Source organism: Cavia porcellus, unplaced genomic scaffold (assembly GCF_034190915.1).
Source record: "Cavia porcellus strain 051 isolate PalLab524CR breed Dunkin Hartley unplaced genomic scaffold, mCavPor4.1 scaffold_2, whole genome shotgun sequence".
NCBI classification, from domain to species: Eukaryota; Metazoa; Chordata; class Mammalia; order Rodentia; family Caviidae; genus Cavia; species Cavia porcellus.
Window position 1 is genome coordinate 87,133,734 of NW_026947485.1, and position 26,487 is coordinate 87,160,220.

Sequence of the window (26,487 nt, forward strand, 5' to 3'; positions counted from 1 at the left end):
AGGTGACCAGCAGAGTAAGGTGGTATCCTTTGCAGCTGAATGCTCACCTGACCCTGGACTTAGAAAAGCTGCAGGAGGAAATCTCCTGTGTTTTAGTCCTTATGTTCATTTGCCTGCTTGCCTTTGCCTGTAATTTTTAGCCTTTTGGGTCCACTTTTCGATGTATCTCATGTACAGAATGTATTCATCTTTTTCTTTTAATAAATCAGTTAAATACATTCATATATTGTATGATTATTTTAAATGTTTTAAGTATTCTGTGCCTTACACAGATTATCTTTTAATCTTCCTAACCTTGGAGGCTATTACTGATATTTTCCCCATTTTACAAATGAGAAAAATGACAGATAGGTTAAGTCACTTGCAAAGGTAACAAATTTGTTACCTTCTCACTGCTTCCTACCATCCCTCCCTCCAGTTTTCAGGCAGCCATACTTAGCTATATTTTAATTCTTCTAGCTGCTTTCAAGATGTCTTTGTGTTTATTTAATCTCCAGTTTTCAGTAATTTGTTTGTAATGTGTCTACACATGGTTTTCTTCAATCTGTCTTACTTATTGTATGCTAACTTTGAATTCTGTAAATTGTTGCCTCTAATCACCTTTTGGAAGTTTGGCACCATTCACACATTTATTCTGCCATCATCTCTTTCTTGTCTCCAGTTAAACTTTAGATCTTTAAGTTGTTCCAGAGGTCTCTGAGCTTCTTTTCTTTTTAATTCAGTCTGTCTTTCCATTTTTTCAGGTTGGCTTGTTTCTCTTATACTGTCTTTATCTTCATTGACTTTTTCCTCTGTACTTTTTGTTTGGCCTTTGAATGAATTTATTTTAATAAGTATATTTATTTCAAGTAAATATTTTTATTTGGTTAATTTTTATAGTTTCAGTTTCTCTGATTCCTGTCTTTTTATCTGCCTTATGTATGTTTTTCTTTTATGTTTGGAGCAGTTATTATTATTACTTTTAAGCCTTTGCTAATGCAAACATGTAGTTTGGCATTGCATGTACTTTATTATTGCATTGAAATCTATTGCTTTTGCTTTTCTTTGATAATATGCCACATTACTTGCCCCCCCCCCCGTGTCTGACTACACTTCAGGCTGGCCCTGAACTTATGTCAGTCCTCCTCCTGCTTCAGAGTCCCAAGTGCTGGGACTATACCATAGGCAGGTACCACCATACCCAGCCAACCTGGCTTTTTGAGTGTCAAGTAATTTGAGATTATACTTTGGACATTGGAGTTACGTAGATGAGATTCTGTCATAGACCTCTGGAGATTATTGATAGCTTTGTATTAGTAGACACTCAACTCTGGTAGTTCATATTATAAATTCTGCCTCATCTTCCATCAACTTGCCTTGCAACTCAGTAATTCAGGTCTTGGTTCCCAAAGCATTTATTATGCTTTACTAGGTCTGTCTCATGTTTGTATTTTGGGGTAGAGCCAAGACTTGGGAGTGTTCATACTCAAATGAGGAATCACATTCTTCTTTGCTTTTTCTATTAGTCTCATGCTTTCCAACTTCTCTGCTTCTTTGGGGTTTCTTTTGGAGTTTTAGCCACCTTCATGCCTTCAGAATTGGGGGTCTGTCCTCAGCAAAACCAGAAAAGGGCAAAAGGGATAAAACTGGGAACTTCCCCCTCTATAGTCTATCTGCTGTGTTTATTTCAGTCAGTCTTCAAACTGTGATACGATGAAGCCCACCCTGAACAAGCTACAAATCCATGAATTGACTTTCTGTAGTGAGTCTGTCCCAGACCTTGTGCCTTGCCTGATGAGCTAGCAATTGGCTTGCAGGAACAAAATTCCGTATGCCACTGGACTTAGTAGGATTCTCTATGACCTGTGACACTGACATCTCAGCATTTCAGCTGGGGATTCAGACTCGCACAGAATCCTATAGAAGTAAATATTAACCTAAGGGGAATATAAGTTTCCCATCAGTCAATGGCATCAAGCCACGCTTTGTCTCTTACTCCTTACTCCTCCTGGCTTCCGTCGGTTCCCTCCACACACTGTTCCAGGATCTCGCTTTACGCTCCCTGAAAAGCTGTGCATTCAGTAAAGAGAGAAAAAGTCAGAGATTCTTAGTCTTAGCTGATTAAGAGCTCTGAGCCTCTAGACCCCTGGCCTTCTAAATGACTGCCTCAGTCTCTTTTACCCTTGTCGCACCCTCGCCCAGGCGACTAGGGGCCGGATCTGTCCCCGATAATGGTGTGTATGCCTGAGTTTTGATTTCGAGTTAGTAGTTATAATAGGGTAATGGGTTGTTGGGAGTTAATGTCTCTCATTTGCATGGTCTTATATTCTTCATGCTAATTTAAGTAGTTTGGATGGATATGTTGGGGAAGTTGCATTTATTGTGTCTTCTACCTTAGTATTGAGCTTTTGGTCTGAATCTAGCCTAAATGCTCTTTCCCCCCATACTAACATTTTGAAATAATGTATTGATTAGGTAAAAGAAATACTTTATCTTTAGTTTTTAGCAGTTCTGTCTACCAGGTTTGTTCAAAGAATGGCATAGTAGGAATTTCACATGAATTAAAAACCTTATATCATGGGAAATCTTGCTTCTATTCATTCAGTTAAGCTGTAATTGTAAGATTAGATAAAAAATTTAGGAAAATAATATGACAGTAAATACTAAAAAAAAAAAGCATTCATAGTCATTCAGAATTTCAAAGGGACTTGAAATTTCCTACCTTATTTTAGGTAGGAAAACTTCAGTATCTAGACTAACACCTAATTTTCAGTGGTTTTTATCTAGCAAAAGGACATAGTTTTAAGCCTACAATAGCACATCAATTTGACTATGTCTTTATGTATAAGTGAGATTTGTCATGAGATTTAAATTAATTTTTGTACATGTGTTTAAATGTAGTTGAAGACATTAATGTACTTCTAATCTACTAATCATTTATATTTATTAATGACACAAAACCTAATGTGTGGCTAATGCTTCTTAATATTTCATCGTGCTTAATATATATGTATACATTTCCCTTTCAGATGGCCTTCTGATTGTTGGTGTTCACTCGGCTAAGTTTCCAAATGAAAAAGTCCTGGACAACATTACAAGTGCTGTTCTCCGATACAATATTACCCACCCTGTGGTTAATGATGTAGATGCCAGCCTTTGGCAAGAGCTAGAGGTGTCCTGCTGGCCAACACTGGTCATTCTTGGACCCCGTGGAAACATGCTGTTTTCTTTGATTGGAGAAGGACACAAAGATAAATTATTTTTGTATACTTCGATAGCTTTAAAGTATTACAAAGACAGAGGACAGATCAGAGATAATAAAATTGGAATAAAACTCTACAAAGATTCTCTTCCACCTTCACCCCTGCTGTTTCCTGGCAAAATATCTGTAGACCATGCTACTAATAGACTGGTAATAGCAGATACTGGACATCATAGGATTTTGGTTATTTGGGAAAATGGACAAATTCAGTACAGTATTGGAGGTAAAGATTGTTTTTAAGTATGCTATATGTTATGTTTCACAGTAAAATAGTTCAGGTAAATACATGAAAATTAAAATTTATAAATAACTAATACGTGGCATACACTGACTTCATTATAAAATTATATTTTTGTTATTTAATGTATGGCATCTGAACTAACTTTACTCCCTCAAAAACCAAGAACACTCTATGTTGAAAGGAGGCAATCATCAAGTTACATATCTTAAATATATTTGCATATCCATTTTGGTTTCAGAAATTCACCAGTTAATGTGTCTCATGAAATTAAAATGTATTGTGTTTCTCTTCTTTCTGGCTTTTTTTTTTTTTTTTTTTTTTTGTCTTTTTGAGACAGTGTCTCATCATGCAATTCAGGCGTGGCCTTGGCCACTTTGTAGCCCAGGTTGGTTTCAAATTTTCAATGATCCTCCTGCCTCAGGCTCCTGAGTTTTAGGATTACAGGAGTGCGCTGCCACGCCTGGCTTATGTTGCATTTCTGACATTTTAGGTGGAAATACTATATTTTGCCTTCCAGCAAAATATATTCATATCTTTTTCAAGACCAAGACAATGTCTTAGCAACTTGACATTTAGATTATAAAATAAATAAGCTAGGATTTGTACCGAATTTTATGATTCCATTCTTTCTTCCCTAAAATTTAAGCATACTTTTAGGTGAATTCACTTTGAGGGTAGCAAAGCAGAAGTATCAGACAAGCATAGATCATTTTGTTCCATATCTCCTTGACCTTGCATCTTGTTTACATATACAGAATAAAATTACTTAAGTATATTCTTATTAATCCTGCTTATCTAGGCTGCACTAGGGTAACAACATGTCAAAGAGAAAAGTAATTCATCTCTTTGTAGTCAGTCTGCTTTAGTAACACATGCTGCATTGTACATAAAGCAGGGTATCTGAATTCCAGTGCAAACAAGCCAGTCATTTCTAAATCATGATGCCATTTTTAATGTCCTAAGGTAGGATTCCCCTTGCCTCTTGAATTATTTGTTGTTTTTATTAGAATATGTATTTTATATTTGTTTTGTTTTGGCTACTTGATATTTTCATTTATGACAGGCAGTTATGAGAATTGTTACTCAAAAAATATCTTGTAGTTTGAATTTATAATAATTAGTTTTTAATAGATTCTATAGTATTAGCAATTGATCCCAAAACCTTTGCATTGAGCTACATCCCAAGTCCTTTCTATTTCTTTGAGACAAAGTCTTGCTAAATGGTCTACTCTGATCTTAAATTTGTAATCCTCCTACCTCAGCCTCCCAAAGTGCTGGGATTACAGGTGTGTGCTACCCTGCCCAGCTAACCTCGAATTCTAGACTCAAGAAATGCTTGGATGACTGTCAGGATTTCAAATTGTTTACAACATTTTTGAACATGTGTATTTTTCTAGCAAATGTGTGCATTATTTTCATTTAATTTTGAAAAATTATACAAAATTGTTTCATTGCTGAAAGATTAATTTTAACTTTAACTTTCTAGTCTAATGCTTTAAAATTATGTTCTTCACTCCAGGTGTGGTATATGCCTGTAATCCCAGCATTTGGGAGGCCTGAGGCAGGAGGATGGTCATGAATTTGAGGCCAGCCTGGACTATCAGTTCAGGGTCACAGCAAAAACCTGTCTCAAAAAACAATTTTAAAAAGACAATAAAATTATTTCCTTCTGATAAATACTACTAACATGGACATCTTTTATATTGTTGTCCCTGTCATTACCAAAATTCACTCTTGAGAAAAATATATACCATGAAAATATTTTAATTTTTAGATAGATGTTCAATGTTACTTATTTTGAAAACTCAGCATTAAATATAATTCCTTAAAAATGTTTTTGTTTGCTTAATGTGATCATTTCTTAATGGAAAATTTTTGTCCTATGACTCTCTTGTCTTTTAGGACCTAATCCTGGAAGAAAAGATGGATTATTTTCGGAGTCAGCTTTTAACTCTCCACAGGGTGTAGCCATGATGGATAATATCATATTTGTGGCAGACACTGAAAACCACCTTATAAGAAAGGTAATTTTCCTTTTTAAGTTAAAGTTTTTAATACTTCTAATCAGAAAAACTAATACGTGCAACATGAGATACTTGAAATTATACTGTGATGTGTATGTATACACATCACAGTATAATTTCCCTTATTCCACTTTTTTCAAGGGCATTTGCTTTTGTTTTACTCGTAAGTGTCATTTAAGTATCTTGTTTTTCAGTGTGTTACTGTATAGTTGTTATAGAAGAAAATTCCATGAATTTCTTTTTCTTTTTTTTTAGGTCATGTACTCAGTTACCAAAAACTCCTTATTTTGAAGTATTTTCCTAACTACTAGTCTACAAAGTGATACTTTGTCCTTTCTAGTTAAATTTTTTCAATTCTCAAAAAGTCATAATATTCCTTCCTCCCTTCAACTCTTGTTTGGCTGAAAATAATCAGTTAGTCTTAAAATTTAATTCATAGAGGAATGGATGGGAGGGTAAGGGACAGAAAAAGAATGAGGATGTGTTATGTACATGTACTAACTCCCCATGATGAATGTAATCATTTTGTACTGCAATTAGATACTAATAAAAACTTTTTAAAACTTACTTCATCTCATTAAAAATATGGCCTTGTTTTAAAAAAAAACAATTAATACATAAAGGTAAAAAAGTTCCCAGATCATCAGTTCTATTTTCTCAGAGAGAGCAAACTACTATTAAATCCTTTGACTTTTTAGAAAATTTCTACCTGCATATACATATAAAAAGATTTGTATTTAAGACTGCAGCCAGATAGAGTAGTGCTTCATTCTGGTAATACCAGCACTCTGGGCAGAAGGATTGAATATTGAATTCCCACCTGGGTATTTTAGCAAGAGCATGTCTCAAAATTTTAAAAAGGGCTGGAGATGTTGTTCAGTGCAAAAACCCCAGGTTTTATCCCCAGTACTACAGGGGGTGGGATGTAGAGAATTTTTTTAAACAAATGAAATCATATTATATACACAGATTTTGCAAGTTTTATTTCCCAGATTAGCCACATGCATGGCATAACTATCATATTTCATTATTGGTATATCCAGTTACTTTAAATATTCCCTGCCTGTGACTATTTTTGTATAATCTGTTGGTCTTTAAATTACTGTATATTTGGAAAATAAGCAAGTTCCTCTAACCCATTGTGCTGGAACACATTGTTTCAGATACTTCCTTACTTTTCTCAATGTTTCTTTCAGTATTGATATTTATCCTCATTTATATGGCAGTTTTATTACTTAACATATAATTAATGGCAGACGTACATATTGAATATCTAATAAGATCCCTGTAGTGTGTATCTCGCTGAGGGTAAGAAGTATGGTTTTTTTACTGCTAAAATCCTAGCATTTAGGATAGGGCCTGACCTGTGAAGGGTATTCAATAGCTATTTGTTAAATGAATTTATGAACAAATAACATCTGCTTAATGCTTTATTTTCAAAATGATTTTTTGAAGTCTTGGGGACTATTGTTGGAACTTAAAATGCTAATATATTGTTGAATACTGTATATTAGTGGAAAAATATTTGTGCAGTATTTCTAATACTTGACTATGGAGCCCTTGTAAAGCAGAGCTTCTCAAAGATTAATGTTCCTGTGGTAAATACATTGCAGAAAAACTTTTCTAATGTTAAACACTTAAAGAGCAGTATTTCTTTATCATTTCTTTCTAGTGTTGTCTATTTCCATAATTAATCAGTATCACAAATACCTAGCAGTGCACTGAAGTAGTAAAATAACTAGCCTGCATCTCTCAGAGAATGCTCCTTCTCTCTGCTTGTACAACCTTTCTCTTGCTTTAGAACTTAATGGGTTTTGGAGTATTGACCATGGTACTATGTTTTAAATGCTTATGCAGTAAGTGGCAGAATCAAAACAAATTTAGGTTTCTTAAGCTTGTTCTATTATTGTATTACTTAGTGTCTATAAAAATAGGAAGTGAAATTAATTTTCTTTTTATAAAAGTATTTCTTGTATTTTGTTTTTGTTTAAGATCTCATTTGCAGAGAACTGAGCTGATCTTGCTTCTGTATTCATATGCACAAATGCATCACTCTATTCAATTCTTCCTTGTTTAGAATTTATTAACTTACAAATTCCCTGCATCACCTTTCTCCACACCCACTGCCATTCCCCTTATGTACCCAAACCTATAGGCAACCACTCTGCTAAGTTTAATGCATGTCTTTGTGACTTGTAATATAGTGTTTTGTATACATGGCAGTCTTAAGTGACGGTTTTGGTGTATCATAATGGTTAGCCATGAAAGTATAATTTATTAATTTTTTGTAGATTTAACAGTTTTTATGAACATATTCATAAATTTTTAGAATGTTTTATCCCTCAATAAAGAACTGTCATAATCAGTCATGGAGACTGTTTTATAATTTGCCTAACAACAATTCTTGGTTTTTGAGCATTTGTTTGAAGTCTCTTGTAACATCAACTGGGCCTAGTGCTTTTTGTAAGAAGACTCATACTTTTAGGTTTAAAGACTTATTAAAAGGTACAGTAATCAAAAAAGTGTAGTACTGGCTAATATACAGACATACAGGTCAATGAAAGAAGGGCAGAAGTCCAGAAATAAACTCATACATCTAAGACAAAGTGATTTCAACAAGCTTGCCAAGACAAAAAAGAGGCAGAACAGTCTTCCTAATAATTGGCTCTGGGATAACTAGATTCGCACATACTAACTAAAGGATGACATGGACTTCTAAGACATACCATACCCAAAAACCAACTTAAAATGAATGAAAGACTTAGAGATGAAAGGCTGAGGCAGCAGGACTGGTGTAAGTTTGAGGCCAGTCTGGACTACACCGTAAGTTCAAGGCCAGCTTGGACTATACAGTGAGACTCCAAAACAAAAGCAAAACTTTAAAACAACACCAAATCTAAAATGTTCATCAACTGGTAGACAAATGTGGCATACCCACACAATAGAATGCTACCCAACAATACAAAAGACCCAAAGTACTAGCATGTTACTTTTTAAATGAACCTCAAAAATGGGTAAAGCAAAACAAAACAAAAAAGGCACACAGAAGAAACCATCTAATCTTATGAAAATTTATACAAAATTTTCAAAAAAGAAACAAAAGATTAGGCTTCTCCATGACTGATATGTAGTTTTTTGGAAATTCAAGTTGGATTTGATAAGGTTAGTGTGACCTTGATTGTAAACTGAGATTAAGAGTAGAAGAAATTAGAGCCATTTAATTCACATGCATGAATTTTAAAATATTAAATATAATTTTGGATAATCAAATCCAACTTGAGTTTCCAAAAAAACTAATGATTACATAAGATTTATTTTAGGAATAAAAAGAGCTCAACTGCAGAAAAATATACAATGTAATTTATCACACTAACAAAACCAGGCATACGACTGTTTTTTTTTTTTGCCAAGACTGTTTTGGCTTTGTGTGGTCCTTTGCATTTTCATGACTTTATTACCAACTTACCCATTTGTGTTCGAATGTTTCTTATGTAAACATTCCTTGGTAGGGAGTCGGGGACGTCCAAACACAAACTGTAACAATTATGCACTACTAATAATCATTTAGAAATTGGAATGTAAAAACTATCTGTATTATCAACAAAAATGTATACTATGTAGAACAAATTTTATAAAATACATGCAAGACCTGTCTATAGTCTGCTCTTTCTACTTAAAGGTTCCACATCTGTGAATTCATAGATCAAACCATAGATCAAAAATATATCATAACAAACATATACCTAGATTTGCATTGTATTAGATATAAATAATCATAAGCTAGTCCTGATTTAAAGTACACCTACAGAAGTATGGATATAGGTTATATTTAAATACTATGTCTTTTTATATAAAGACTTAAATAAGATAGTATCTTTTTGTGTCACATTAGACTGTCCCAGAACCAATCCATCATGAATACTGAAGTATTTCTTTCTTTTTTTTTTTTTTAATTTAAGGAGAAAAAGAAAAAAAAAACAGAAAAAGGGTACAAGTTATACAGAATTTCAGAAAGAATAAACAGTAGGAAATCACTAGTTAATAGATTACATATTGTTATCTTAGAAATAGTTGTTCAAGTTACAAAATTAAAGCATATAAAGTGGACTTTCAAACAGTGAGACTGCAAACAGTTTTGTTCAATGATCCAACAAAACTCAGTAATATGGTTATCTATCTCATACACTTAAATATATATGCAGTTATATCCTTTAGAGCACTTTCTTTTCCTCTCTTTTGTACAATGACAATTACACATTCTGAGTTTTATTACTCCCACAGTGCTTATTACTTTTTTTTTGAAGAGAGTAAAACCAAATGTGACATAACAGAATAGAGTCAAATCAAAAGGATGGACGTAATAGATAATGTAAAAAGCAAAATACAAGGTGATCAACAATGGTTACCATAATGCCTCTTGCTATCTTCAATGAAACATTTCAAATTACAGAAGATTGTTGAGGAAAATTAATTGTGTTAGATATTAATATAAATATATTAAATAAAATTAATATTAAAGGCACAATGTTAAGCTTTGAGTTCACTTCGAATTGAAACCAGTATAATCCCAATCAAAACTCCATCAGGCTTTTTTGAAAAACATTTATAAATTGATTCTAAAATGTACATGGAAATGCAAAATAAAAGTATTTATATATAGTATCTAAAATAATCTTAAAAAAGAACAGACTTAAAAGACATACACTATTTGATTTGAAAATTTCCTATATTGCTACATTAATCAAGACAATGTGGTACAATATACAAAAACAGCCACAAAAAACATAAAGTGTTCAACATCCTGAAATAACAAAAAACAGGTTAAAACCACAGTGGTAAGCCAAGGCATGGTGGTTTATGCCAGTGGTCCTGTTACCAGGGAGGCTGAGGCAGGACCATGACTTGAAACCAGGAACTCTATATCAGGCTGGGTAACATAACAAGGCCCCCTCTCGGGAAAAAAACCAAAAATACAAACAAAATAATGGTATGCTGATTGTTTAATGACGATGATACTGATATTTACAGTTTACTTTGAAATGCATCAAAGATGAGTAAAGAATTGTCTGGTGGATAAAGTAAGTGAAATGTTGACAGTAGAATCCTATCAGTTGGTGGGTATATGGATGTTAGCTGCATACTCCTTTTAGTTTAGCTGTATGTGGTGCATTTGCATGGTAAAATTTTGAGAAGCAGGTCTAAAGAGATGAAAACAGCATCTCTTTCAGTGGAATATATTACAGTAGTTTCTCAGTTTATGAAATAAAGTTAATATAGTGACATAGAATTACCTGTACTCAAATCCCAGATCCAAAAATCTGTGTAGGATCTTGGGAAAGTCACTTAACAGTCTGTGTCTCATCTACCTCTAAAATAATCAGGATCACAGTTGTTGGTTTAGTATGCGGATGACTGGTTGTCTGGCTTACTCCTGAGCTGGGTGGAACACTTACTCAGTTCTTTATGTATTAATTACTAGCAAAGTATAACTGAAATATGTATATTTAATTTTAAGAAACATGCATTTTCCTAGATCATGTTTTTAAATTTCACTTTTTTAAAAAATATTTTATAGTTAAAATGAGTCTTGCACTAGTTCTGGTAAAGGCATGATTGGAATGGGGGGAAAAAGGAGGAAAGGGGAATAGACAGGTGGAGAAATGAAAAGAATTGATTGTGTGAGCCTGCATTACAAGGTCCCTATCAACCTTTTAAAAACATTTGTTGCAAATACTGTCTGTAGCTTCTATTGGAAATCTTCACAAACTACAGGACAAAAAATAATAAGCATTGCATAATACATCACTTAAATTTTTATAGATTGACCTAATAGCTGAGAAGGTGAGCACTGTAGCTGGCATTGGAATTCAAGGTACAGATAAAGAAGGAGGAGCAAAAGGAGAAGAGCAACCTATTAGTTCCCCCTGGGATGTTGCTTTTGGAACATCAGGTATGTAAAGTCTTAAAAGTAAGTGTATTAGGTGTGGTGCACTCCTATAATCCTAGCACTTGAGAGACTGAGGCAATAGGATCTTTGCAAGTTCAAGACCAACCTGGGCTACAAAGAGAGCCCACGGCCAGCCTGAACTGCACAGTCAGACCCTGTCTCAAAAAGACAAAAAGAAAAAAAAGTGACTGTATTGTGCTTAATCAAAGACTTTAAAAATATGCTTAAAATACTCATTTGAGTTAATTGAATTGCTAATTATTTTATATTCGTATTTATGGCTCAGGGTTTGTTAATTATGTGCAACCAAATCAGCAATAATGTATTCATGATAAAATATGTATTATACGGGCTGGGGGTTTAGCTCAGCAGCATAAGTGCCTGCTTAGCAAATATGAGGTCGTGAGTTTGATCTCTGGTATCAAAAAAAAATCATATTATAAATAACTATAAATTTTCTATACAAGACAAAGTATATATTTAAAGAGTTTCATCTTAGGTACCTCTTCCAATTAAAGTAGTCCTAAATGTTCTTAAATTGAAAGGTTGATATTTTCAAAACTTTAAAAAGTTATTAAAGAGCTGCTTTTTCTTTTGATTTTAAAATTGTGTTCAATATTGAAATAATGGGGGCTGGGGTAACATCTTTTGAGCAATTCAAATATTTCACCCTACTGAATTATTCAAATACTGATAATGAATTAGACTTACATTATCCTTGTGGTCTTTATTACCTATGTTAATTGGTTTGAGAAGAAACCCAAGAATACTCTGATCAGTACCCTTATTTTTCATTGGCCCTCAGCAAAACCAAACTGGTTATTTATGTCTTTATAAAATCAGACAAGTAGAGAAAGAATACATTGAAAATGGAATTTTAAGGCTAAATAATTCATTTGGTCTTAATGAATTTAAAGACTGAATAAGTTCTTGCTCAGTTGAATAGTTTTACATTTGAGATAATTTTCTGTTATGATGTCAATTAGATTATAGTACTTTTACCATTGTGATCAATTTTTCAGGGAAATATCCTGGGATTGAACCTAGAGGTTTCACATTGAGCTATATCCCTAGCCCTTGTTCTATTTTATTTGTATTTATTTTTTAATTCATTATTTATTGGTAATTTTTAAAATACTGAACTCTTCAAGCTATGAACAGACACTTTCTTTAACAAGAAAGATAACTGAAAGGTATAACATCATAAATTCAGAAGTAAGACAAATGCACACTATATGTCCTAGTCAACCTTTTTTGGAAGTTCTGATTAACAACATAAAATACAAAAAGAAACAATAGGTTAAAACACTTTGAAAAGAGAAGGAAAAAAAATTGCTATTAGATTATGTGAATGTCAACATAACAAAACAAAGTAAATTAGTAAGTAATAAGTAATAACATTCACCAAAACACAGGGATATAAAGTCAGTATGTAAGCAAGTTTTCTTTAACCTACTTTTTCTCCTGGAAAAAAATGTTTTTTAATTCAAAAGAGACCTTACTTGTAACAGCAACAAAGACCTTAACATATCCCAAGAAAGGAAAATCCTATAAAATAAGCCCTCACACCCTTGTTTTACCTTTAGGCAGGGTCTCATTAAATTGCTCAGGTTGGGCCTGAACTTGTTATCCTCCTACCTGAGCATTCCAGAGTGCTAGGGTTATAGGCATATGCTATTAGAGCCAGCTGTCACTAACTTTCATAAAGCTTTTAATGTTAATAAAGTAAATGGATGATTTTCTGTACTACTTATATTTAATAAGTGTTTTGTTTGTTATTTTTTTTAGAATTCCATTTTTGAACTTTTCAATCTTTTTTTAGTTTTTATAAATTTTTTATTTTTAAAGAGATTAAGACAAAAGAGGACATAACAAAGCAGATCAGATCAGATCAATGCAAGTAACAGCATTTTACCACAAAACAACCTATAATTAACAGTAACTACCATAATCTCTTTGAAATAATTGAGCATAGCTTCATACACGATAATATCAAACGTTACAAAACAATAAAAAACCATTGAAGAGAATGAAAGCATTACAGGGCTTTCAGAACCAAATGAATTTTTCATTCTAAACAATAATGAGTTGTTTTGTGGCTCACTAAAGGGAATAGGGTAGTGGGAGCAGTATATCCCAGGTTCAGGCAATGGGAGACATATCATATTGAGAGAATCAAAAGTTAGTGGCAAGCCAATTAAAACAGTCTCCTTTTTATTAGCATGCATCAGCAACTCTAAACAATTTCAGAGTTAAGTGCCTACCAGGAGTTATAACACCTTTTTCCCTGGGTTTGGTACAGCACTGAGCTATTAGAGAACATAAATCTGGTAAGTGGAAAAACAGTTATAGATGGTACATTTATAGATGGAAAACAATCCGAAGCATAGTAAAACTGTCGGTAACATAGTCAAAGTGAATAGGAATTCCTGCTTTGGTTTGCTATTTCCATCTTTCAAGGGGAAAAAATTTCACACTTTTTATGTAAGCCCCCAAATGATTTACAGTCAGTAGTGCACATAGCAATTTAGTTATTGATGTTTGTGTTTTGCTGCTTTGTATCTACTGTATCTGTTAGTAATTCCCATAGTAATGCTACATAAGAAATCATCCCAGGGCTCATAGAAACCTCAGCCTTTATTTCTTGCTCATATATGGGGTTAGGATTTAGTCTGTTGAGGTCGAGCCAGCCTGGGCTTGGTTCCAAGCTGTTTCTTGAGTCCAGATCTGATGCATATGGTACTCATCTCCTGTGGGCCACTAGCTGTCTGAGAGATACTCTTTTCTTGACAAAAGGCAGAAGTCCTAGAAGGTAAGCCCAGTTACACACATTTAAGCCTTTGCTCTTGTTGTACCTACTTACTTCCTTAAAACAAGGCACATAACCAAACTTAAAGTCAAAAGACAGAGATGTACTCATTACCTAGGCTGTGGTAGTGATGTAGGTACAGATAAGTGAACAATTGAGAGTAATTAACACATTATCAGAATTTATACTGCTTAAACACTGTGTTTTATTTATTAGATGCTAAAATAAGTTGAATTTATTTAATGATGAAGGCATACCTAAAATATTGGCTAGGTTAAAATTCTTTCAATCATAGTCTATGGCATGAGATTTCTGGTTGTCCTTCTTCATGTTGAGAATGCATTCAAATTGTTCTCCAAGGAAATTCTAGTTTTATATAGGTACTCCATCGGGTCCCAACTCACATGATGTCCATTTGAGATATGTATCTTTATTTTGGGGTGGGTGCCAGGGATTGAACTTGCGACCTTGTGCTTGCCAGGCAGGTGCTATGCCACTGAGCTAAATCTCCAGCCGTAAGACATGTACCTTTATTAAGATCAGTTTTCAAGAAAGGAGGTGAAGTCAGGCGTGGTAGCATATTTGTAATCTCGTTACTTCAGGAAGCTGTGGCAAGAAGATCGAAGTTCAAGCTCAGCCTGGGCCATTTGGTGATTTAGCAAGACTCTGTTTTAAAATAAGAAAAAGACCTGGGCATGTAGTGGAAAGAATTGGGTTTAAACACCACATGCGCAAGGAAAGAGGCAAATCCTGCTCCACAAATCATGGCTCTGCATTTAACTTAATTTGCGAGTCATCTCAGAAATTCTCATTAAGATTTGGGAGAATTGTTTAGGTTTTCATCACTTTTATCAGACTTTCAAAGTGATAATGTTAACCCCAAAACACTTTAAGAGTGATTGGATTACACTGTTCTAAAATCTAATTTTGGGTAAATGTATATTAATGTATACCAGAATATGGAAATATTGGATAAGAGATCTTTGCTCAATACAGTTGTTTGTACTGATTTGCATTTTGCCATGTCATTCATTTAAAAATATATCAATTTAGGGCCAAGAATATAACTCAGTAGCATAGTGCCTGCCCGGCAAGCACGAGGTCATGAGTTTGATTCCTGGTGCCAATAAATAAATATCAACTCAGAGATAAAATTTGTATGTATGTATTTCATATATACTTCATCAAAACACAGTCCTGGTTACCTTATAAATAACCTGTGGTTATCTACTAGAGAAAGTTTTTTCTAGGCTTTATATTATGTTTAACTATGTCTATTCTTCCTGAGTATTGTTTTGTTTTGATTTTAGACTTTTTTCCTTACTTACTAAAATATATTGTTTACTAAACCTTCAGGTTTGCTTTTAAGCTCTAGGATAAATTGACTATCCTGTTTGTATTATTATATTGATACCTAGGAAACAGATTTACCCTTACAAAGTATAATATATAATATGATGCTTCTCTTTTAATAGTAACCTGTACACACTTTCCTTTTGTACCCTCATTTAGCTTTTTGCATTAGTTTTCTTATTTCAGATTTGCTTTATCTCTTTAAACATACTTTCTTTGAACTGGCTGCTGAGGCACACACATGTGACTTCAGCGGCAGGGCTGACGTGAGAGCACAGCGCAGGCAGCTCAGCAAGGCCTTGTCTCAAAACAGAAAGTAAAATGATCTAGGGAGGTGGAGCAGGAAGGAGTTAGTTACCCTGTGCAGCACCTTGTGTTTAATTCCCAGTGCTGAAAAGAGAGAATTATTTCTTAAAAGTGTATAAATACAGTAGAATCTTCCTTTACTGAGGTGACTGAGTCAAGTCTGATACTTGATCTCTGTAGAAAAAATACAAAGTTGAGAATCAAAAAAATTTTAAATATATTCAAAAATTAAACTGCATTTCAATTTAAGAAATATAAATGTACATATAAGCTTACATTTAAGAAAGGTACATTCTAATTTAAGAAACAAATATGCTTTTTTTTTTTTTTTTTTTTTTGACAGTGCTCGGGATTGAATCCAGAGCATTCGAACAGAGCTTTCTCCCAAACCCTTCTTATGTATTTTTATTTTCAGACAGTCTCCCTAAGCTCCTAGGTTGTGCACACTGGGCTTGAACTCTCAATTCTCCTGCCTTGGCCTTCTTGATACTGGGATTAAAGGTATGCAATGCTGGGCCGGGCATCAGCCAGTCTTTTGATATAATAATAAAGCCTTTAAGAAGCCCCTGACAGTGTTTTCTTTTTTAACCATTCAAAACATACTGTTTTGATTTTCTTAAAGTTTAGAGAAGAATTTAAAACTACATGTAGAGAAATTTAAGTGTTGAAATGCAGTAGATTTTTATGAAAACAATTAACTCATTCTTTCCAATTTTATTTTCCATACCTGCTTACAGTTTGACTAAACTATTTGGCTTTGTAGAATCTTTCCCACATGGTGTAGTTCTGTTCAAAGTGAAAACTGTTTTGCAGTCTTAGTGCAGTATTTCATGTATATTTAAATTATGTAATTATACTACTTTTTAAAATAGATATGGGAATAAGCACAAAGAGGATTATGGCTAAGCACAATTATTCTCCCTTGAAACACTTAAATTTTATTTATTTGTTTGTTTTTCAGTACTAGGGATTGATTCTGAGCTTCGTGCTGAGCTACATCCCCAACCCTCTTAATTTTGATATAGGCTCTGATTAATTTGTAATTTGCCAAGGTTGGGATTCCACTTCCCTCCTGCCTCAACCTCTCACACTGCTGGGATTACAGACCTGTACCACTGCACACAGCTTTAAACATTTAAATTTTTAATTTAAAAAAATTAGAGGCTGGGTGTGTAGCTTAGTAGTAGAATGCTTGCCTTGAGTTCCACCCTTAGTACTACATAAACAAAACCAAAAAATTTTATATGGTCCCAGCTTAATAAACAGCATACTTCAAGGAGAAGTTAGAGAAAGGGACTTGAAAGATCCCTGATTATTTTAAGTATACAGTATATGTAATTTATAATCACATGTATGTATCTATTTTAAATAATGCTTGTATATGTAACTAAAGTATACCATTGCAATGATAAAGGGATAAAAGTGGTCGTTAAACTGATTTTTACAAAAGTGAATTTTATTTTTTTTGATTGTCACTCTAAATATGATCAGAACTTGGTCATGCATTAAAAATAGTTACTACAAGGGGCTGGGGATTTAGCTCAGTGGCATAAGGACCTGCCTTGCAAGCAGGCGGTCGTGAGTTCAATCCCCAGTACCAATAAAAAAGAAAAAAAGACAAAAAAAAAAAATAGTTACTACAATAAATTCATTTTTTTTAGCAGCTCCTTTGCTGAGTTTCTAAAATGTGTATTAGGCCTGGGTTGACTTCATTGATGCTAGAAAATAATTTGAAAAATGTCTTACCATAATGGTCCAAACCCCCATGAGTCTATAAGTACTTGAAATGTAACCTGATTTAGATGTATTTGTAGAAAGGATAGTGTGCCTGAATCCCATTAACCTTTGTTGGCCCTCTAAATCAGTATTTTCCTAGGCTGAAATGTGGCTTTCTTTATGTATCTTTTAATGGTTTAGTCTGATAATCTACATTGTTGGTGATTATATGCTTATTATGTTTCTGTAACATCTGTTAATGGGCTGTGTTTTTGTTTTAAAAGTAATCAGATGTTATAGAAATTTTTGAAGGAATATATTTATTTATTTATTTATTTATTTATTTATTTTTGTCTTTTTCCTTTTTATCGGTACTGGGGATCGAACTCACGACTGCCTGCTTGCAAGGCAGGCGCTTATGCCACTGAGCTAAATCCCCAGCCTGAAGGAATACATTTTATGTAATATGACTAGCATAATTTTATTTTGAAAGATGATTATTGTATCTTTATCAAAAATTTGAGATTACTGTAACACTATTTTGTCACATTGACTTGATGTTAAGATTTGTTTCATAGGTTAATGAGGTATGCCTCATTTACATAAAGCAAAAAGTACCCTTGCTAGGTATTTGAGAATTTTGACAGATGTGTACAGTTATGTACCTGTTACCCATAACTAGATGCACAATGTTTCCATCACCCCAAAGGTTCTCCTGTGACCCTTCACTCTGTATACCTGCCCTCACTACACCCAGTCCAGCCGCAGGCAGCAGTGATCCCTTTGATGTTCCTGGGGTAGTCTTTTATGTCTGGCTTCTTTCACTTAGCATAATGCTTTTAAGATTCATCCCTGTTGTTCAACATTATCAGCTTATTCTTTTTATTGATTAGAAGTAGTCCAGAGGCTGTACCAGTTTGTATACTCACCAGTTAGTAGACTTTTGGGGTAGCAATACACTGAAGCCCCCAGAACAGGATTTGTGGTGGTGGTGGTGGTGGTGGTGGTGGTAACACTTATTTACTTCTCTTGGGCAAATGCCTATGAATGAAACGGTCAGAATTTTCCTTAGTGGGTATTTCTCAGAGTTCCAAGTGTCTGAAATCATTGCTTCTATCAGAAGAACTTTCTCTAATCCAGGTCTTTCCTTTCTAAAACTTGTTTTAATCCTGGTCTATTGGCAGGATTTCTTTTGGGTTTTTGTTTGTCTCTGATCTAAAAGCGTATTTATTTATCCTCCACTTAAAAGGTTTTTTGTTTTTGTTTTACTCCATGTGTTATTGTGGATTAATTTTCTCTCCTGCTTCTTTGTATTTTTTCTCTGGTTGTCTTCAGACTTTCATCTTTGCTTTTCAGTAATTTTGACTGATAACACCTAGGAGTTATCTAGCCCTGAATTCTTGAAGCTATGGTTTGATGTCCTTTATTATTTTGAAGAAATTGTCACCCATTATCTCTTCAGATATTTTTTCCTGTCCCTTTGTTTCTTTTCTTTCTGAGACTTCAAGTTTTCTTAGATTCTCTGATATCATATCTAACAACTCATATATTGTATCCTTTTACTTTATTTTCTTTTTATGTGGTTTGGGAATTCCTATTGATTTATCCTCAGGGTCACTGAATCTTGACAACTAATAAACTGGTTGGAGGAATTCCTCATCTCTAATATCATAGATATTTTAAAAACAACACTTCTGTTTTATTTTTTCTTAGGGATTCCATTTCTTTGTTGAAATTCCCCATCCGTCTAGGTGCATTGGCCTTTTCTGTGGCGTCTTTAACATAGTAAACATAGTTGTTTCAAGGTCTGGGTTCAGTGTTCTAAATTCTGAGTTTGCACCACAGCTTTCTGTTTCCTCTGCTTGGCTGCTTTTGCCTGATGGGGTAGGGTGGGGTAGGGTGGGGTAGGGTGAGTGAGGCTGTGCATCAGCCTTAGCTTTCAGTCACCCAGCACTGGGGAGCCACACAGTGGTTCTCTTTGCCCAGCCTTGCAGTGCTCCCAGGACAGACACACTGCTGCTATTTGCTTTGCACCAGGTCTGCACTGTGGATGGCAGTGCTGTCTGTTGTTCTGGTAGAGCCCACCCCGGTGGTATGGCTGTGAGTGCCTGTGCATGCAGGAAAGGAGATGGGGAGCAGTTTCAGGGTCCCCATCCCTCATCTCTGAGAGCTATGGTGTCTATGACTTGCTGGAAAATGTGCTGCTTCCCTGCCAGCAGAAGGCCTCTGCTTTTTTGGTTGAGTTCTTTGGTGGAAGATAGCTCCATATCCTTCCCTATGTGTAGAGGTTTTTCTCTACCCTTTCCCAACTATAATTGGTCTTTTCCCGTGACCATTTGGTGCTTTTCCCTAGTGCCTCAAAACTTTGCTTACAGAAGCTTTAAAGCTTCTAGAAATAAATCTATTTATACTGAAAAGAGAACTTCACGAAGCCCTTCAGAAGGGTACTTAAAATAACACAAACTATATGGAAACTTAAAGGAAATAATCACATATAGTACTTATTCAAATAATTAAATTTCAGGTGATTTTTATTTGTTGATTTTTATTCTTGTTTTCTGAAACTGTTACTTTAATCTTTATTGGTAGTTACGAGAGATTTTGCCTTTAAAATTACTTATTCCAAGACTATTTCCACTTTTGACATTGTCTTTCATGTTTATGTGACTGTTGAAAGTAGTAAGTGTACTCTTAACTTAAAATTGAGATGCTAATAAATGCCACATTCTTGTTAGAAGGATCAAAACTAATACTGTACTCAGTAATGCAGCTATATGCTTTGGACTCTAAATTCTAAGATAAACAGTATAAATTAGTAATATGACACTTAGTAGTTTGATAGATATGATAAATGCCAGTCCACCTTGTTTTTCTATTTTGAACTTCCATTTTGTTTCCAAAAACCCAGTCTTCGGCCCCTGATGAAACAAACGATTAGGCAGAATGAACATTTCTTGCAAGACTGGCTCACATGAGAGGGATTCTAGAGCCAGACTGCTGGACTCCCAGCTTTGCATCTCAATTGTATAACTTCTGACAAGATAATCAGCCTCCTTATGCCTCAGTTTCTTCATCTGAAAGGAAGATACAAATGATACCTACCTCATGGGCTGTTAAGGGCATGATAATTAGTAGGGTTTAGTGCATACAAGGTATTGTGTTCACTGTTGTCCTTGTTTACTATAAGATAGGTTTGTTGTAAAGGTCACAGAAAATGCCAGATAATTTGAAGCAAACCAACAGCAGAAGGTAAGAAATTGGAAAATATACTTTTAGGAAATTATTCAACCACAGACAACTTGCAGAGATGAGAAAGAAGGGCAGAAGAGGTAAATCTAGCTTCACCTGCTGGAGTATGGAGCTATGGATCCACTTATCACACCTCTTTCTGACCCCACATGAATGTGCACTTGGCTGCACTGGCTAGAGCTAAGTTCATGGGTCAGAGTCAGAAAAGGGGCCAACAGAGACCCGAAGAGGCGACCACAAGCTCCCTTCTGTAGTTGTATTCTTATCAGAAAACTAGTACCTAAGTTCAACTCAGTAATAGACCCGTAGTCCAGATTTTGTATGTAAATTCTTAGAAATTATTGAATCTCTTTGAATTTAGGTTTCTTTATAAAATAAAGGTGATAATAGTTCTCAACTTTCTTTTTTTGTTGCTTATTTGGGTTTCTGCTTGCTTTTTCAGATAGGGTCTCACTGTGTAATTCAGGTTGGCTTTGTAGCCCAGGCCAGCATCAAATTTGCTTGGTCCTACTGCCTCAGCCTCCCAGGTCCTGGGATTACAGGTGTGTACCACCATGCCCAGCTTCAGGTTCTTAAAGGAAATAATCACATATAGTACTTAAACAATGTTCAGCATGGTTACCAAATTGCCATCATCCCAAACCCCTGCACCTTGATCTGAAGCAGACCCTGCTTGTATACTGCTTTTCACTACTCTGGCTTCTCAAGGAAATACTCCTAGACTGAGATCAGACAGGTGCTCACACGTTGTCAGTGTGAAACTTTTACCAGCTGAGCTAGACTGACCTGCTAAGAGATCTAGATTGGGAGCCATATTTGATCTTGCACTCAGTTGTGCACTGGCATAGTTCTGCTTTGCTAAGACAGAGGCTCTAAAATTCCTAAGGCCAGGAGCTAAATTTGCCTTACTCAGCATTTCCAAATTTTCTTAGGGTAGAATATTCATGTGCAAGAAAGACTGCTTTCAGGACAGGATGACAGACCAGTTAGGAGGCGTTAGAGGATGGTGCAGACAGTGAACAGTGATCTGATTCTGGATATGTTTTGAATGAGGAACCAGCTGGATCTGCTGATAGATTCTGTGTGGCCTGGGAGAGAAAGGAGCACCAGAGGTACCCAGGGTGTGTAAGCTGAGACACTGGAAAGAGGTGATGTATCCCATCTGTTACTCTGTTACTGTGTCGTTGTCTCAGTCAGGAGGACTTAGACTTTTTTTAAAATTAGATTTACCCTTAGGTGTTTGGTGTTTTTCTATTGATTTGATGGTGTAGAAATAGAACTTACTCTTATTTATTGACCTTATATCCAACAACTTTTGTTAAGTTCACTCATGGATTCTAGCAGTTCATGTTCTATGCATATATAGTCATGTCATCTGTTATTTACGGTTGTATTTCTAGTCTATACTTTTTTTGGTTCCTTCTTTGTTGTATAAACTAGAACCTCCATATGCTGCTACACTGAAGTGTTGACAGGTGTTTTCATGTTATTTTTGTTCACAGGGAGAATAGTTGCAGTATTTCACTATTAAATATGCTGTTTGCTTTAGATTCTTTTCAAAGCATTCTTTATCAGATTGAATAAATTGTCTTTAGAGCCCAGTGTGCTGTTTTTATCATGATTAGAAAAGTGTTAAGAGTTGATGAGAGCCTTTATTTTTATGTGGATTTTAGAAGTCTCATTCCTGTCAGATCCCAAATCCCTCTTACCCTAATAAATTATGTGAAAAATTGAAATTTGCATAATATAATCCACCTACACTTACAGATTTTTAAAATATAAAAATGGAATGAGTAATTTATAAAAAAATTATTATTTATCATAAATTTTTTGGCATGACTATCATATCCAGCTAATATCTAAAACTATTTTTGGGGTGGTATTTCACTCCCATTTAGAATGTTTTAGAGGATAATGGCACAGATTTACATTTATAGCAGACTTATTTGATTGGAGATGAGTCATTAATACTATTAGGAAATACTAGCTGTCATTAAGATAACTAGTGCTTGTGGGCATAATGACAAAAAAGAAACCATTTTTCTTATGATACTTCAGAGAAAGTTTATTCAACAAATATTTACTATGAGCTACGTAATATTCTAGTTCTTGATGATAAAACAGTAAAACAAAGCTACTTAGGTGATGTGCTCAATAGAAGAGAAAGTGATAAACAATATGTAACATATAACAAAATGATAAATGCTTCAGAGAAAAATAAGGCCAGATAAGGGATCAGAGAACTCTGGAGTGTGTGGATATGTGTTAAGGCAGGGGAGCAGGAAAGAATCTGAGCGGAGATTTAAATGAATGCTGGCATCTGGTGGCTGAGCATTCTAGGAAGAGGAAAGAGGGAACATGCTCGGTCTAAGAGTTGAAAGACAGCAAATATTATTTATTACACAACATGTGCCAATAGGCACTTTATTTATGCTGCCTTATTCATCCCTTTCAGTATTGGATGAAGTTGGCAATAATACCTTCATTGACAAAGGAGACAGTGAGACACACAGATTACAGAATGGTACAGTCAGGATTCAGATCCAGGTGCACCAGGTTCCACAGCCAAGGAATTGGAGGACGAGATGCTTCCCAGAGCTCTCTTCTTTTAAAGGTCTATCACACGACCGTCAGAACAGTGGAGTTCAGGCAGAGAAAATGGAAGGCAGAGTAGTAAACTTGATTTTTCTTGCTTTTTTTTTTTTTTTGATGTTGTTTTATTGAGATAGTGTCTCTCTACACAGTCCAGGCTGGCGTTGAACTAACTATATATAGCAAGCTATTCTCAAATTTATGAACTGTTCTCATTTTCTCTTCTTTTTTGTTGTTGTTTTTTGAGAGATGGTTTCACTATGTAGTCCAGGCTGGCCTCCAGCTCATGGCAATCCTCCTGCCTCAGCCTCCTGAGTGTTGGCTTACAGGTGTGGACCACCATGCCCAGCTGAATAGTGAGCTTGAAAGCATGATCATTTGTAATTCTTTAAGTAGTATCTAAAATATTACTGAATAAAGATAAGTTTTTGAATATGAATGGAAAGGACTTCAAATTAAATTAAAATTAATCAGAATTATTCATTTTTGGACTTTGTAGCTTTTTTATATTCCTAAACATTTTTATTTTATTTTGACCTTTTCCTTAGTTAGTAATACTGTTGTCTAAGCAGAAACAAAATCATTTTGTCTAGTTAATGCTGAAAACTATAATGTTGGATTTATTGAACTTATTATAGATTTAACACAAATAAAGCAGTTGTGGACTGAGAGCTTTGTAAGATGTCATCTGCTGGTAATATATGCAGTGTTAATGTGTACTATAAAGTTTAAAAGTTCAAGTGAAAGGCACTGTCTCATACTTCTTACCCTCAGTGCCCTCTATCAGTTTGTAAATGTGTTTCTACTGCCCTTGTGCAGCATCCTGTACAGCTGAGATCCAGGTGCATTAATAATAAGCATGGCTGACATTTGGATGTTGCTACCTCTAAGCATTATTCTGAGTGTAGCACAGCTTTGAACCTTCAATTTGAATGTCAATATGTCTAAAACAAGGGAATATTTTATTAGTTAGGCATCCTGGTTATCCTAGTTTTTCCAGAATCTTATCCCTAGAGTAATTGCCAAAGCAGTAAGATAGTTAAAAATTAATTGTGGAAAGCTTTCAATCTAGTTTAAAAGTGATTAAACAGAGACTGAGTCCCAGGAGGATATGGGCACCAGTGACACTTTCAGTAAAGTTTGTGTTTAACTACACATATTTTAAGTATGAAAAATAAATTAAATTATTTAGCCTTTTCAGGGTTAGCAGTTAGAAAACAGAGAAAGAGGCACCATGTGTAGTGGTTTAAGGGCATGGATTTTTCTGTTGTGCCGCCAGGGCCATTCCTTCTTATGCCACTTCAGTGGACCTGGCAGTTACTGAACCTCACCATGCCAAGCCCTCCCTGTTTGTTTGGGTGCAAATTAGCCCTTCTGAATACTTGTTTCAGATTGAGTCTCTCTAAAGTGCTTGGAACCTAACAGTCATAGTTCCTTGAGAACATCATCATCTTTGGGTCTTTTTTAGATTTTTAAATTGAAAAGCAGAAGAAAAATTCCTTATGGACACAAACTAATTAAAATTAAAGAAAATACAAATAAAATAGCCTTACTAAGTTTTTTTAGTATAAAACAGTTCCAACTAAATTATTTTAAGTAAAATATCTTAATTCAGAATGTATTATTATTATAGTTAAGTAATATAATAGAATTAATTTTAGAAATCAGTTTTATCACATAAATTGACATCATTACTAAAAACATTTATTATTAATATTAGTAAATAGCTTTATTGTAATGTGTCATACTCTTGGTCTTTTTGTATATTATTACCTCTTATTTAGTTTCATAACCAGTTAGCGAGTGGATTTTAAATAGCTGTCCTAACTTATGTGAGAGTCCCAAATTTTATACTGTGATAGAATATATATTTCTTAAAATCTTAGTTCAGTTCTTTCATGGAAATTATTTAGAGAACCTGATACTGGTGTGTTATAATCAGCAGGGTTACTCTTAAGTGTTTGGCTGGCGAAGAGTTTCTTTGAAGAGTGTCAGCCCATTTCTTTTGTCAGACTAAGAAATCAAATGATCAAAAATATTGTGCCCAGAAACTTAGGAACATTAAGGACACTGGATGTTTTAGAGGATATGGAGATGCTAGTTACCCTGAAGTACTTGTTATACATTGCATGTGTGTAATGAATTATCACACTTGTACCCCATTAAAAAACCAAAACAACACTTTGGAAAAATTACAAGCTTGAAGGAATAACCCTTTTAAAAGAAAAGAAAAAATTTTCAAGTTCAAACGTTACATATATTCTTTTCTATTAGATAATTTATGAATATATTGTTATTGTCTATGAATTTAAATATCTGAAGCAACTAGAGTGTTCATATTAATCAAATAGGTATATAATAATCACTATTTATTTTTATCAAGGTTCGGAGGTCCAGAGAAATAACATCTTGTGGATAGCCATGGCAGGAATTCATCAGATATGGGCACTCCTGCTGGATTTTGGCAAACTGCCAAAGAAAAAGTAAGTGGTGGCATCTCTGTTTCTGCACTCAGCAGTTCACAGCATCCCCTTCCCAGTCACCATCTGACCACACCTGCTGCACTGGCAGGATATGCCAAATTAGACTACCGTAACAGACAGCCTGCACTCTCAGTAGCTTAGCACAGCTGTTTTCTTGCTAATTTGCATAGATTTGCTGGGGAGCACTACTTGACCGCCAGGCTATGATGCAGTCACCCTCTGGAGCTTTGCCAGTCATCCTGGCAGAGTAGGAGAGACATAGGTGGTGAATGACCAGCTCCTAAGGCTTCTGCTCCGCAGTGATACAGCACCTCTACTCATACTCCTTTGGGGGCAGTAAATTTTGTGGCTACACCCGTTGTGTGGGAGCCTAGGAAAAACAATCCTCCTGAGCACCCTATGGGAGAACTAGAAATATTTGATGGGCCTGTACCGATGTCTATGCATTCCTTCAAATAGTTGAGGACCACATGGCAATCATTCGTAGCATGGGTCTTGTCATCAGGCTTGAAGCTGAATCCTGGCT

General features: G+C 34.8%; 1 protein-coding gene across 2 annotated transcripts in view; it reads left to right on the plus strand.

Moving 5' to 3' along the window:
• The window catches only part of Nhlrc2 (NHL repeat containing 2), a 58,110-nt gene that overhangs the window by 16,080 nt on the left and 15,543 nt on the right, over positions 1-26,487 (plus strand). For both annotated transcript variants that reach the window (XR_010046238.1, XM_003475049.5), the window contains exons 3-6: positions 3,009-3,464; positions 5,385-5,506; positions 11,327-11,456; positions 25,862-25,961. Coding sequence is in view for 1 of the 2 variants with exons in the window: in XM_003475049.5 (XP_003475097.2) it covers positions 3,009-3,464; positions 5,385-5,506; positions 11,327-11,456; positions 25,862-25,961 (808 nt within the window). In the remaining variant the exon portion in view is untranslated. The remainder of the gene's footprint in view (positions 1-3,008; positions 3,465-5,384; positions 5,507-11,326; positions 11,457-25,861; positions 25,962-26,487) is intronic.